This window comes from Narcine bancroftii, chromosome 4, assembly GCF_036971445.1.
Source record: "Narcine bancroftii isolate sNarBan1 chromosome 4, sNarBan1.hap1, whole genome shotgun sequence".
In the NCBI taxonomy this organism is placed as follows: Eukaryota; Metazoa; Chordata; class Chondrichthyes; order Torpediniformes; family Narcinidae; genus Narcine; species Narcine bancroftii.
Window position 1 is genome coordinate 55,539,700 of NC_091472.1, and position 14,653 is coordinate 55,554,352.

At 39.9% G+C, this 14,653-nt stretch overlaps 1 protein-coding gene across 3 annotated transcripts in view; it reads right to left on the reverse strand.

Annotated features, from left to right (window-relative positions):
- Window positions 1-14,653, reverse strand: part of rps6kc1 (ribosomal protein S6 kinase polypeptide 1) — a 198,681-nt gene that overhangs the window by 143,277 nt on the left and 40,751 nt on the right. For all 3 annotated transcript variants that reach the window (XM_069931317.1, XM_069931316.1, XM_069931318.1), the window contains exons 5-6: window positions 8,357-8,450; window positions 1,394-1,447 (exon numbers count right to left, since the gene is read on the reverse strand). In XM_069931317.1, the coding sequence (XP_069787418.1) occupies window positions 1,394-1,447; window positions 8,357-8,450 (148 nt within the window). The remainder of the gene's footprint in view (window positions 1-1,393; window positions 1,448-8,356; window positions 8,451-14,653) is intronic.

The window sequence follows — 14,653 nt, forward strand, 5'->3', positions numbered from 1 at the left end:
TCATCAAAAAAGGCTGAAATGTTCACTAATGGCACTTAATAGGTATTTGCCATTACTCCAAAGGCAAATAATAGTAAATCACCCTTTCTATTCATGATAATCTCAAATTCATGAAGGGAATCATTAATATGCAAAAAAATTACATCATACTTCACTTAAAAATTGATTTTAAAATCATAGTTTCATTCATCTTTTTTTAAATTTGTTCCTTCACTTCAACCAAGAAAGACTCTTACAGCAAAGCTCTCCCAAAATTCCATCTGTTTCTCTCACCTTCACCTTTTATGGCTCCACCTTAATCTCCAAATTTCTATTGATTCCAATTGCAATGCTCAAAGTCCAAAATCATTTTTTTTCTCCCCATACTAGTGTCCCACCATACGTAAAAAAACCACAAGCCCAACACTTCATCTTACTTTCTTCATTTGTTCAATTAAGTGTTTCCCTTCTTTTCTCTCCATGAATTTTAAGCCACCACATTCTGGAGTTCCTTTCTCAAACTACTTCATCTTGTTATTTCTCATTTCTGCTACCAACCTTCTTAATTTCTTATTCAGTTGTATGCCCAGCTTCTCTCCCACTTTTGCAGACTCCCATTGATGCATCAGTATTTCATGTAATTTTTTTTTTACATTACAAAGGGTTTATGTTGCAGGTTTTCATTTTTTAAATTAAAAAAAGAAGCAAGGAGCAGAGTTCTACCTTTATACTGCAGCATTCAAAATAAAATCTAATCTTACTATAATCGAATGGAAATGTGATGATTACAGTCAAGTCGTGAACTGAAATGGAACTGCAGCTTGAAGTGGTAACTTAACGTGGAGGGAGAAAGAAGCAGTTCTTATGTTAAATGCTCATCTTTGGTCATTCCATCTTTAAAATTCAAGCAATCTTCCCATCGAGTTGTTTTTAAATAAATAATGATCCTATTCTTATCAGCTGATAACACACTTTTTTTTAATGATTTACACACAGTAGAAGTTGTATGCCCAGGTACAAGTACAGTTTTTCTGATACAGAAGGTCACAAGGTCAAGACCCAGCTTGAAAATGAATTCACATCGACACTCCAGTGCTCTACATCACTGAGATGTCGACTTTCTCAATGAAATAACAAACCAAGGCCCCATCTGTTTTCTCAATTGAGCTTAAAAGATTAATTATCCATTATCTTGTAATTATCACTTGCCCTGTGGACATTCAATGTCTCAAGTCCAAAACTATAGGAATGATCGTAGTTCAGGAAACTACAGTACCGGTGTAGGGAACGAGAGACATTCGAGGTTGTGAAAGGCATTCACAAAAGTGAGCGCTTTCTATTTCAGATAAAGAAGATCATTCATAGGAGAATAGGAGAATGAAAGTCAAGAATAAAACTAGTTCTGGCATCTTACCAGCGCATTCTGATTGACTACTGAGAGTGACATCATCAAAGAAGTCTCTTCGGGCTAAATGAAATACAAAGAAAGGCAGTCAGAATCATATTCACTGCGACATTTAATGCATTTTAAATTTTGATAGCTAAACCATAGAACGCTACCATTCCATAACCCTCCAGACCTCTCACATCCATGTATCTATCCAAATTTATTCTTAAAACAAGATCGAGCCCACATTCACACATCAGATGGAAGCTCATTCCACACTCTGAGTGAAGAACTTTCCCCTAATGTTCCCCCAAACCTTTTCCCTTTCAGCTTAAAACTGTGACCTCTCACATTTATCTCCCCCAATCTAAGTGGGAAAAACCTACTCGTATCCATTCTGTCTATATCTCATAATCTTGTAAACCTCTATCAAATCTTCCCTCATTCTTCTTCACTCCAAGAAATAAAGTCCTAACCGGTTTAATCTTTCCCTGTAACTCAACTCCTTAAAACCCAGCAACCTCCTAGAAAATCTTCTCTGCACTCTTTCAATCTTATTGATATCCTTCCTGTAGTTAGGCAACCAAAATTGCACACAATATTTCAAATTTGGGTTCACCAATGTCTTAAACAACTTTAACATAACATCGCAACTAAAGGAAAGATGCCAAAAGCTTTCTTTACAACCCTGTCCTCCTGTGAGGCCAACTTCAGTGAAGTTATGTACCTGTATTCCCAAACTCCTTTGTCCCTCCATACTCCTCAGTGCCCTACCATTTACTGTGCATGTTCTACCTTGGTTTTCCCTTCCAAAATGCAACACCTAATACTTATCTCCATTAAACTCCATCTGTCATTTTTTGGCCCATTCTCCCAGTTGATCCAGATTATTCTGAAGCTTTGAAAATCTTCCTCGCTGTTGATTGCGCCTCCAATCTTTGTGTCATCTGCAAACTTGCTAATCCAATTTACTACTTTATCATCCAGATCATTGATATAAACAACAAACAGCAATGGTCCCAACACAGATCCCTGAGGCATACCACTAGCCACAGACCTCCAGTTTGAGAAGCAACCATCCACTTCCACTCTTTTCTCCCACACAGCCAATTTTGAATCTAGTTTACAGCCTCTCCATAGATACCTAGTGTCTTAACCTTCTGAACTAACCTCCCATGTGGGAGCTTGTCAAAGGCTTAACTAAAGTTCATATAGACAACATCAACAGCCTTTCTTTCATCTACCTTCTTGGTAACCACCTAGAAAAACTCTTCGAGATTCATTAAACATGACCTACCATGCACAAAGCCATACTGACTGTTTTTAATCAGCCCATGACCATCCAAATACCTATATATCCTATATCTCAGAACTCCTTCCAATAATTTACCTACTACTAATGTCAGGCTCACCAGCCTACAATAACCTGGCTTATTTTAGGAGCCTTTTTTAAACAAAGAGACAACATGAGCTACTCTCCAATCCTCTGGCACTTCATCTGTGGCTAAGGACATTTTAAATACATCACCAGGGCCCCTGCAATTTCTACATTAGTCTCCCTCAAGGTCCGAGGAATATCATATCTGGCCTGGGTGATTTATCTACCTTTATTTGTTGTAAGGCAGCAAGCAACACCTCCTCCTTAATTTCCACATGTTCCATGACCCTTCTGATTGTTTCCCTTTCTTCCTTATAGATGATGCCCATTTCCAGAGTAAATACTAATACAAAAAGTTTAAGATCTCCTCCATTATGTGAGGCTCCACATATAGTGGACTGCTCTGATCCTCTAGAGCAGGGGTGTCAAACTCAAATTCACAGAGGGCCAAAATTAAAAACTTGGACTAAGTCGTGGGCCAAACTAAATATTTATTGAAAATTTTCAACAACATCTGCATGTTTTCTCTTCTTTCAACATATGTAATGTTAAACTTTTTCTTATTAAAATAAATGTTTAATAATAGTTTTGGTTAAACTCTTTCCAGAAGAAGCATTAACAAATGCTCAAAGTCCAAAATCATTTTTTTTCTCCCCATACTAGTGTCCCACCATACGTAAAAAAAACCACAAGCCCAACACTTCATCTTACTTTCTTCATTTGTTCAATTAAGTGTTTCCCTTCTTTTCTCTCCATGAACTTTCAGCCACCACATTATTCAATAAATAATATTTCTCTATAGCCTTTAAGCTCCTTTTAAATGTATTTTTTTCCACAAGCCAACAAGTCAAAAAAATAACAACTTGCTTCAATGAAAATCCAATCTTTCAACTATGAACAGTCCAAAGTTAACCAAAGAAAATATTAATCCAAGCTTAGCTTGCTACACTGTGATTTACTCTGATGCACCTGGGTCTAAACCAGATACTTGGCATCTCTTCTTAAGATGCAAGTTCATCAAACTCTGGGGTCAGAGTTTTCCTCCCACCTGTCTTGAAAGGTCCTGTTTTCTGTCTTTCGTTTGGCCATTTTTCGTAAGGGGTTTATTACATGTGAGTTGGGCGACAGGTCGCAGATGCTAATGAAAGTAAAGAGAGGAGGTGGGAGCGATTAGCGGGCTGACGGGCCGGCGCCAACGCATTTGTAAAGCATTCTGGGATTTGTAGTATTAGCTGTGCATGCGCTATACTGGCGCGACGGCCAGCTTGCCAGCTCTAATACACATTTGATATGATCTTGTGGGCCAAATATAATTATATCACGGGCCAAATTTGGCCTGCAGGCCTGAGTTTGACATGTGTGCTCTAGAGGACCAATTTTGTCCCTTAATATCCCTTTACTCTTAATATACTTGTCAAAACCATTTGATTGGATTTACCTTTACATTATTTTCCAAAGCAACCTCATGTATTCTTTTTGCTTTTCTGATTTCCTTCTTGAGTATTTTGTTGCATTTTCTGCACTCTTCAAGTACCTCATTTGCTCCTTGTTGTCTATACTTGCTATACACCTCCCTCTTCTTAACCAGATCGCCAACATCCCTTAAAAATAAAAATCAGGATTCTCTATGTCTGTTAACTTTGCCTTTATTCCTAACAGGAACATGCAAACTCTGAACTCTCAAAATTTCACCTTTGAAAGGCCATCCACTTACTTAACACACCTTTGACAGAAAACAACATATCCCAATCCATTCTTCCTTGATCCGTTCTCATTTCTACAAAATTTGCTTTCCTCCAGTTTAAAATCACAACATGAGGACCTGACTTATCCTTTTCCATAATTAATTTGAAGCTAATGACATAATGGTCACTGGACATAAAATGTTTGCCTACACATATATCTGTCACCTGACCTGCCTTGTTCCCTAACAGATCAAGTACTGCATTCTCTCTTGTTGGCATCTTTATATGTTGATTTAGAAAACTTTCCTCAATACATTTCACAAACTCCAAGCCATCCAGCCCTTTCACAGTATAAGAGTCCCAGTCAATATATGGAAAGTTAAAATCTCCAACTATCACAACTTTCTGCTTCTTATATCAGTCTGGTATCTCTCAACAGATTTGCTCCTCCAATTCTCTCTGACTATTGGGAGGTCCATAATACAACCCTATCAGTGTGGACACACCCTTCCCATTCCTCAACTTCTGTAGACAAACCCTCCAGGATGTCCTGACATTGTACATCTGAGATATTTTCTCTAACTTGTAATATCACTTTTATCCCTCCCCTTCTATCACATCTGAAACAACAGAACTCCAAAACATTAAGCTGCCACTCTGCCCCTCCTGCAACCAAGTTTTGCTGATAGCAATAATGTCAATCCATGCCCCAAGATCATCAGCCTTTCCAACAATACTCCTTGTATTAAAATAAATACACCTGAGAAATTTCTATCATGTACAAACCTTTGATTTCTGTCTATACATGCAGTCAACGCATGGCCTTATCCTCCTCATTCTCACTAAATTCTCTAACATTTTGGTTCCCCTCCCACTGCAAATCTAGTTTAAACCCATGGGGACAAGACTAACAAACCTACCTGCAAGGATATTAATCCCCTTCCAGTTAATATGCAAACCGTCACGTCAGTACAGATCCCACCTTCCCTGGAACAGAACCCAGTGAACTAGAACCGTGAAGCACTCCCTATTACACCATGTTTCCAGCTGCCTTATCCTCCTATTTCTAACCTCTCCAGCACATGAAGCTCCTCTTCTTCAACTTAGCACCTAACTCCATGAACTCTCCTTGCACCCCAGTGATTTATTCCCATGTTCCTTCTTCCCATCCTTTGTCTTTACAAAAAGCTCTTCTGGTCATTCTCTATTGTCTTGCAGGGTACCAAAGACCTGCCTGCTCTGTAGCTTCATTAACGCATACAATTATATCCTCCTAGCTAGAAGGAAAGCTTGCATTGAATACTTTCTAGATTCAAAATAAACAAGACAGCTTAACCATGCAATAAAAAATAAGAAATTTCATACACAATTCTTTTAATGTTTTCAAATACCAGGTCACAAAAATATTTTCAATCCAGAAAATTGGAAACCTTCACCATTTCAAAACATTGGGAAGCACCTTAAAAGAGTAATAATAAGGAGAAAGGGCATCTTGGCATGAGGTCTTACATTCTTCAAGCAGATAAAGAAACAACACCAGACTAATTGCGAAGTAGGTCTAAAAGGGAACAATGAATACAAGGCCCTTATCCCAGTTTAATGACAGCTATAATTTCGCTGTAGCTGAGCTCCCTCACAACCAAAACTTTCTTTAGAATTACTAGTACTCAAGCTTGAAAGGAGCCCATCAGAAAGCACAACTTAACTCCCTTCTCCAGAGACTGGATGGAGAATTCTAACAATAATTTATATTGCTCCTTTAACACAATAAAGTATCACAAATGACTTCAAAGGACCTTTATCAACTTTTGACACTGAACAATTGAAGACTACATTAAGATATATGAACAAAAGGGAGGGGAATAAAATAGAGCCACTTCAGAGCAGTGGTTCCCAAACTTTTTCGGGCTGCCATCCCCTTAGCTCAAGGCCACATCCCTAGTGCTTTCCCTACCTCCCACCCCCCCAAAACAAAACATGCAATGCAATTTCTGCAAAAGGTACATGACAATAATAAAATTACAATTGTGAAACTTAAAAACATCAAATACTTAAGAATTAGTTAACGTTAGAAGTTAGTTAGGTGTAAATACATAACGAAAAATACGACGTGTAGCCAGTAACACAACGTCGCCTATATATGTAGAACATTTATATGTGCAATCATGAAATACAAGTTAACGCTGCCTGATAATCCATGAATATAAATAAATGAATATATTTTGTGTGCTACAGAGGAGAATGACAAAACTAAGCATTTCTAGCAAAAAACATGTAAAAACCATGCAAATCACAGCAAAACACAACACAAAAAACATAAGGAAACATTGTGGGGTCCCCAATCATATATTTATATTATAATTTAAATGAACATTACAAGAGATAACTTGCAATGCTTACAAGCCTAGAGTCTTGGCCCTTGCAGATGTGAAAATGCAACGATTATCCATCTCCAAGGCTTCTGATCTGGCTGGCATGTGGCATGTGTCCTGTCCAGACAACGCCACTAATATACAAATGTTCGGACTGCCCCCTTTTTCTTTATCACCCCCTTGGACCTTTCCACTGCCCCCTTTGGGAATGACTGTTTTCGAGGATGGAGCAAAGAAAATTAGAAATATGCAAGAGGGAAGAACTGGCAGAGATCTTCAGATTATTGGGTAAGCAGAGGTTGCAGAAATAGAAAGAAATTTCAGAGATTTCAAAAGAAGGATTAAAAATTTCAAAATCCAGCCAGCACCATGAGCCAAAGTAGATCAGCATACACAATGGTGAAAGGGGAATGGGGGTTGGTGTGAGTTGGAATGGGAGCACTTTAAATTTAAAGAAAGTGAAAGGGAAAACAATCAAGATAACATTGGAAGAGAGAAATCTTGTGGGCATGGATGAAGTTATCATAGACAAAAAATAGGTTAAGACGAAGTCAGAAATTAAAAATGTCATAGAGGAGGAAACAGGCAGTGCTGGAGGGGATCCACATGAGGGAGAACTGCTCCAATTGCCAAGGATGAAAAGAGCCTGGTTCACCCTCGGTTTGTAGCCAAGTAATGCAATAGAACCAGTGACTAGTTAAGGCAAAGCTTCACAAACTAGAAACAGCAAACAAGTCAACGGAGGTAGGGATTGCTGGCATGGATATAGAAACAATTGCAAGAGCAGCATATAATTAAGAAATAGAAGTTGGGGGGATGAACCCTTGAATAATTCCAAAAAATAGGTGGAAGAGAAGTCATTGCAGGCTCTTCCCCAGCAATGAATGGACAGATAAGAATGGAAAAGGGCTTGTGCCTCACGCTGCTGGATAATAGGGGTGTATTGATGAAGCATGGTGCCAACCAAATCAGACCTATAGACATCTAGAAGGGCAAGATAGGAAAGTTTAACATGTCTGAAATTAAATTGAATTTTATTAGTGCTTGAGAAGTGACTGCAACAGCGCACCTTCATCAATTCAGAATTTTAAAGGCAATTAAAATTTTAATTTGGGTTTTTTTTTAAAATACAGTTCACATGAAAGAAACATTCATTCCAGTCCAATTCAGACATGTAGTTAAAAGTTAGAAGCTGCATTACCCCAGCACAGATCAGAGACCACTATTTTCAGGTGGTCACCCAAAGCTGATGATAGACTAACAATGTGCTCTGGGTCAAAATAAATGGAAGCCTACCAGTAATAAAGGGTGCAGGCCAAGTCTGTCAATGAGCTCCAGCTCCAATTTTCAGTGCTAATATGACTATGGATTACATCTAGATGCAACACAAATAAAGTGGTCTAACCAATTGCCCTTAAAACAAAACTTTTCCATATGCAGACAGATGGAGAGACAGTGAGAATTACAATGTACCTATCAAAGTTTTCTATAAAAATAGACAACTCTGAATCCACCAAAGTTCAGGTTTTGGTGTTCAAACTTTTGAGTTGCATACCTTCCGTACTACCATCTGATAAACTATCATTCAGCAACTCTGATGAGGCATCTACTGGACCAATGAGTTCCGATCCATCGTAAACTTCGCCGCCCTAAAAGAGAATTTTCATATTAACAAAAATACAAATATCTCCTAATGAAATTCTTTTTAAGAGCATTGAGAAAGTAATTTTATTCAACCCAAATATTCAACCCATTGAATATTTAGGACATTTATTCTGTTCCTGAGTTCGACATACTTGTTCTTTCCCTTATTAGAGAGCTAGCTAAGAAAAAGAATCAGATCCTAAGAACTGGATAATGGATCCCAACACTTCCTTCTCTCTTTTTTTCTTGCTTTTCTGTTCTTTTTTTTAAATCTAACTTCTCTTTCATTCTTTACTTTGGGGCTCTGTTTGAGGGGAAGGGGGTTGAGATTGTTTGGAGACATGGACAACATGTACCATTGATTTTTTTAATTTCAATTTAAGTAATGGTTATTTTTTTGATGCATGTTGTCCACATAATTAAAATAAAATATTCAAAAAAAACAGAGAAATTTATATCTTTAGCTTGTGTAGCACCTTTGTCAAGATAGTGGGCACTCCAACTGCATCCTTCTGAGCTGGAAGAGAGACCAGCACATCTTCTGAATGCCCCCATATTTCAAAATAAAACAGCATAGAAAGTTTAAAAACAAAACATGTCTGTGGGATTCTGAGCAGATAACCTTAAATTCAATAAATTAAGCACCTTCTAAAAATCAGAGCATATTATAAATGGAATTAAATCTGTGTTGAAGGATTTAACACGAGTTTCACAAAATTCACAGTGTCTTTAACGCCAAACATTCACATCCAACCTTTTCCTTGTGCAAAAAGGAAAAGCTTTACTGAGATTAATGCAGGTTACTTTTATACAGAGAAAGGAGAATAATATTTGAGGAATAAGAAAATTACAAAAGAAATTAAACAGATGTTTTGCATCTATCCTGGAACCATAGAACATTACAGCACAAAAAAAAACAGGGCTTTTAGTCTGTGCTGAACTATTTTTCTGCCTAGTTGCACTGACCTGCACCCAATCCTTACCCCTCCATATCCCTCTTATTTGTATACCTGTCAAAATTATTCTGGTGTTAAAATTGAGCACGTATTCACTTCAGCTGGCAGCTTGTTCCACACTCATCCACTCCCTGTGTGATAAAGCTCCCCCTAATGATCACCCTAAATTTTTCCACTTTCACACTTAACCCATGTCCTCTGGTTTGTATCTCACTTACCCTCAGTGGAAAAGCCTAGCTATATTTACTCTGTCTATACCCCTCTTAATTTTAAATACTTCTATCAAATCTCCCTCATTCTTCTATGATCTAAGGAATAAAGTCCTAACTTGTTTAACCTTTCCCCATAAATCAGTTTCCAAAGTCCAGGCAACATCCTACCAAATCTCCTCTGCACTTTTTCAACATTATTGATATTTTCCTGTAATTAGGTGACTAAAACTACACACAATACTCCAAATTTGGCCTCACCAATGTCTTATACAACTTCACCAGAACATCCCAATTCCTATAGTTGATATTTTGATTTATGAAGACCAATATGCCAAAAGCTCTTGTCACACCCTTATCTATTCAAGGAATTATGTATCTGTATTCCCAGATCTCTGCATGCCCTTTTTTGGTTGTCCTTCCAAATTGTAACACCTCACATGTTAGCATTAAATTCCATCTGCCATTTTTCAGCCCATTTTTCCAGATGGTCCAGATCCTTCTGCAAACTTTGAAAGCCTCCAATCTTATTGCTAGCTTCAAACTTGCTGATCCAATTTATTACACATCATCCAGATCAATGGCATACATGACAAAAAAAATGGTCCCAGCACCAATCCCTGAGGCACACCACTATTTACACACTTCCAATCTGAGAAGCAATCATATACTACCACTGACTGGCTTCTCCCATATAGCCAATGTTGAATCCACCTTGAAAACCAAACTTCTGAACCTTCCTGACTAACCTCCCATGTGGGACCTTGTCAAAAACCTTACTAAAATCCATGTAGACAACATCCACATCCTTTCTTTTATCAACTTTGCTGGTATCCTCCTTGAAAAACTCCAGATTGGTTAAACACCTACCACGTACACAGCCACGTTGCCTATTCCTAATCAGTTTTTGGCTATCCAAATACCTGTACATCCAATCTTTTAGAACACCTTCCAATAATTTACTGGCCTATAATTTCCAGGTTTACTTTTGGAGCAGAACACAAGCTAACCTCTAATCCTGCAGCACCGCACCCATGGCCAAGAACATTTCAAATATTTCTGCCAAAGCCCCTGCAATTTCTATACTAGCCTCCCTCAATGTCCGAGGGAATATCTTGTCAGGCCCTGGGAACTTATCCACCCTTATTTGCTTTGCAAAACAACCTCATCTCTTCTTTTAGCCTTCCTGATTTGAGTATTTTTCTTGCATTTTTATTTTATATACTTCTCAAGGACCTAATTTGCTCATTGTTGCCTATATCTGCTCTACACTTCTTCCTTCTTTCGAACCAGATCCCCAATGTCCCTCAAAAGTACAAACTCTGAACTCTCAAAATGTCATCTTTGGAGGTCTTCCATTTTCATCGCATATCCTTGTCCGAAAACAATTTATCCCAATGCACAAAAATCTAGATCCTTCCTCATGATCTCAAAATTGGCCTTTCTCCAGTTTAGAATCTTAACCCGAGGACCAGACTTGTCCTTCTCCATAATTAACTTGAAACTAATGGCATTATGCTTACTGGTCTCAAAATATACATACTTCTGTCACCTGCCCTGTCTCATTTCCTAATAGGAAATTGCTCTCTCTGGTTGGTGCCTCAAGATAGTGATTTAGAAAACTTTCCTGTTTGGCCAGTAATAGTATTTAAAATTCAGCAATGCCAAGCCTACACTCTTTTTAGATCTCTGCAAATGAAGCTTATTCAGCCGAGGTCATTTGTTTTGTCAAATATAGGAAGGTATAATAGTCAAGGGAATCAAAAAATGTCTTGGGGATGAAGACAGAAATTGCATAAAAGAGTATAAAAGTTTGGGTAAAATAATCATTTTACTAGAGCTATTATGACTAACTAATGAAATAGAGAAAGATGACCATCTGCTTAAATTGCTTTAATAAATTAAGAAAGTTTTGCTTAAATAAATGTTTGTGGTCTTTGGTGGCTATAATTCCCAGATAAGTACACTGATTCTTAACAATCTTAAAAGGGATATTGGCAAAGATAGGCACCATAGTATTCAGGGTAATAAGTTCACTCTTGTGCAAGTTTAGTTTACACCCTGAAAAGTGACTGAATTGTGATAGTAATAACAACATAAAAGGAATAGATACTTCATTACTTCATACCCATACAAGACCTTGTGAACTATACCCCCTACAGAAATCCCAGAGATGTCCTCCGAATCACGAATAGCAATAGCTAAAGCTAAATCAAACAAGAGGGCATCCCTGCCTAGTTCCACGATGCAAGTATTTTTTCCCCCAAAAAATTACACATAACATTTTACATATACAATATATTAACATTTTTCTCACAAACAAAAACAAAAGAGTCCCTCCCTCCTCCACTTTATTTGCTGTCAGAGCTTGCTAATATTTTAAGTTTATAGAGCACAGTTGGGGAAACTACATTTTTGTATATGTAAAATAGTTACTTTTATACCTTTTTATTACTGTATCTGGATCCCTGTGTGGTCCAGTTATGGCTGCCAGACCTTTACAAAAGAGTCTTTAAGGTTTTTTTTCCCATAGGTATACAGCTGTTTATTTCCACAGTCCATCGTGCTTTGAATAGAGGGGAAGCAGACTTCCAAGTGATCACAATACTTTTTATTTTACTACCACCATTGCTACTTTTATAAATGAGATTTGATATTTTGAAAATTTGTCTCTTATTTCCATGAAATTACCTAATAGATATAGCATAGGACACCAGTGAAGGCCACTCCTGTTATCCTGGTTAATTTTTCTGCTATTTCTTGCCAAAATGGCCTCACTTTCACGCACGACCACATAGCATGTAGAAAAGTTCCCGTTTCAGTCCCAAATCTGAAACACATCTGTAATTTTGGCCTCTGATTGGCCAGCGTTCCTGCCAGAGTTCCCCATCTTCCCATTGTGCGGAGGTCAGCTGGGACAACAGCCGGTGTCAACCCCAGGTTCACAAAGTCACTACGTTTGTTGACCATTTTGTGTGCTAGTCCGTGTCTCCGCACACAGGCCGCTACATGACAATCCCGCCCCCAGAACCAGCGACCGGGCCATTGTCCGTAGCCTCTGCATCACGGGAAAGAGTGGAGACCGCCTCATTACAGTCCAAATATGCCGGTTTCAGGCAGTCAACAGTAAAAGTCTCCTCCTTACCGCCGAAGTTGAGGATGAAGGTGGAACCATTGTCCCTAATGACCTACTAGGTACCCTCATAAGGCCGTTGTAAGGGTGGACTGTGTGCGCCCCTTCTCACGAACACGTACTGACAAGTCTTTAGTTCCTTCAGGACGCTAGGCTTGGGCTGACCGTGTGGTGGGGTTGCCGGGGGACCAAGGACACCAGTTTTTGTCGCATGTTATCGAGGGTCGCCGCAAGGACTTCTAGGTGTTTATCAGAGGCCAGGAACTCCCCATGAATAATTGAAGGCGCGCATAGACCATCTCCACTTTGAGGCATTGTACAAATTCCCAACAGGATCCAAGGCAGTTCGTCCACCCAGTTGGGACCCTTGAGCCGGGCCACCAAGGGTGCCTTGAGGTGCCTGTGCAAGTGTTCCACCAACCCATTGGCCTGAGGGCGATTCGCCAAGATGTGGTGGAACTGGGACCCCAAAAAGTTAGCCAGCACTACCCAGAGTCAAATTGTGCCCCCCAGTCCAAGGTGAGATGTTCCAGGACCCTGAATCGGAACATCCATGTGTCAATGAGTGCCCTGGCACAGGTTTCTGTGGTGGTTTCAGCCAGCAGGACAACCTCCAGCCACCTCATGGTCAAAAGGACACGGGAAACCAGCAACAGCCCCACTATGTCAATGTGTACATGGCTGAATCTGCACTATGCCAGCTCAAAAGTCTGTGTGTGCTCTTCTGTGAATCTACACTTTGGAAGATTGACAATTCATGCTGACCTGTTTGCAAAGGCCATTTCAGACAAACTTTCTGGCCACCTTTTTGACCATGGCGTGGATGGCAGAGTGCACCAGATTGCGGATAGCTTCGAAAACCTGGCGCCTCCATGCAGCCGGGGCTGCTGGTAAAACCATTGCACAGCAGTGTCAGGTTACCTGAGTCAACAGGGACATCCTCCACCCTGAGACCAGAGATGGGTGTCCTATTACCAGGGATCTCAGGATCCTGCTGCAGTGCTTCAGCGAGGGCCACGAAATCAACCCCTTGGAACAGGGCATATATCAATTAGATCACGGGGCAGGACAGAGCATCGGCTACCACATTGTTTGTCCCCATGTTGGTGATAAACTAAGACACGTAGGACTAGTGTCTGTTGTCAGGCCAACCATGAGTCCAATATCTCATGGAAGACAAAAGTCAGTGGCTTGCGATCAGTGAACACCCTGAATTTCTGGCCTTCCAAAAAGTAATGGAAATGTCTTCCTACCAGGTACAGCACCAATAGCTCTCAGTCAAAAGTGCTGTATTTGAGCTCGGGGGCAGGGGTGGAGGTGCCTGCTGAAAAAGGCCAGGGGTTGCCACTGGCCCTTGATGAGTTATTCTAGTACCCGCCCCCCCCCCCCCCCCACTGCTGTGCTGGAGGCATCAACAGTTAGGGCAATAGGTGGCTCCAGTCTGGGGTGGACCAGGAGGGTGGCATTGGCCAGTGCGTCTTTGTCATTCTGGTACACCCTAGAGGACTCATCGTCCCAAGCAATGTCTTTTGCCTTGCCTGTCATCAGCACAAAGAGGGGGTGCATGATGCGTGCTGCTGCTGGTATGAACCTGTGGTAAAGGTTTATCATACCTGCAATTCCTGCAGCCCTTTGACTATGCATGGCTTAGCAAAATGCTGGACCAACTCAACCTCCTCATGGAGGGGTGTAGCCCTGTGTCTGTTAATCCTGTGCCTAGGAAATCGATGGTGTCCAGACCCACATGGCATTTTGTGGAGTTGATGGTCAGCGTGAAGTCATTCAACCAGTGCACAGTTGTCTCAGGTGGGCGGTATAGTCCTTGCAGCTGCAGTTGGCCATGAGGATATTGTCCAAATAGTTCATCACAAATGGGAGGTCCCAGCCCACTGCATCCATCAGGCGCTGAA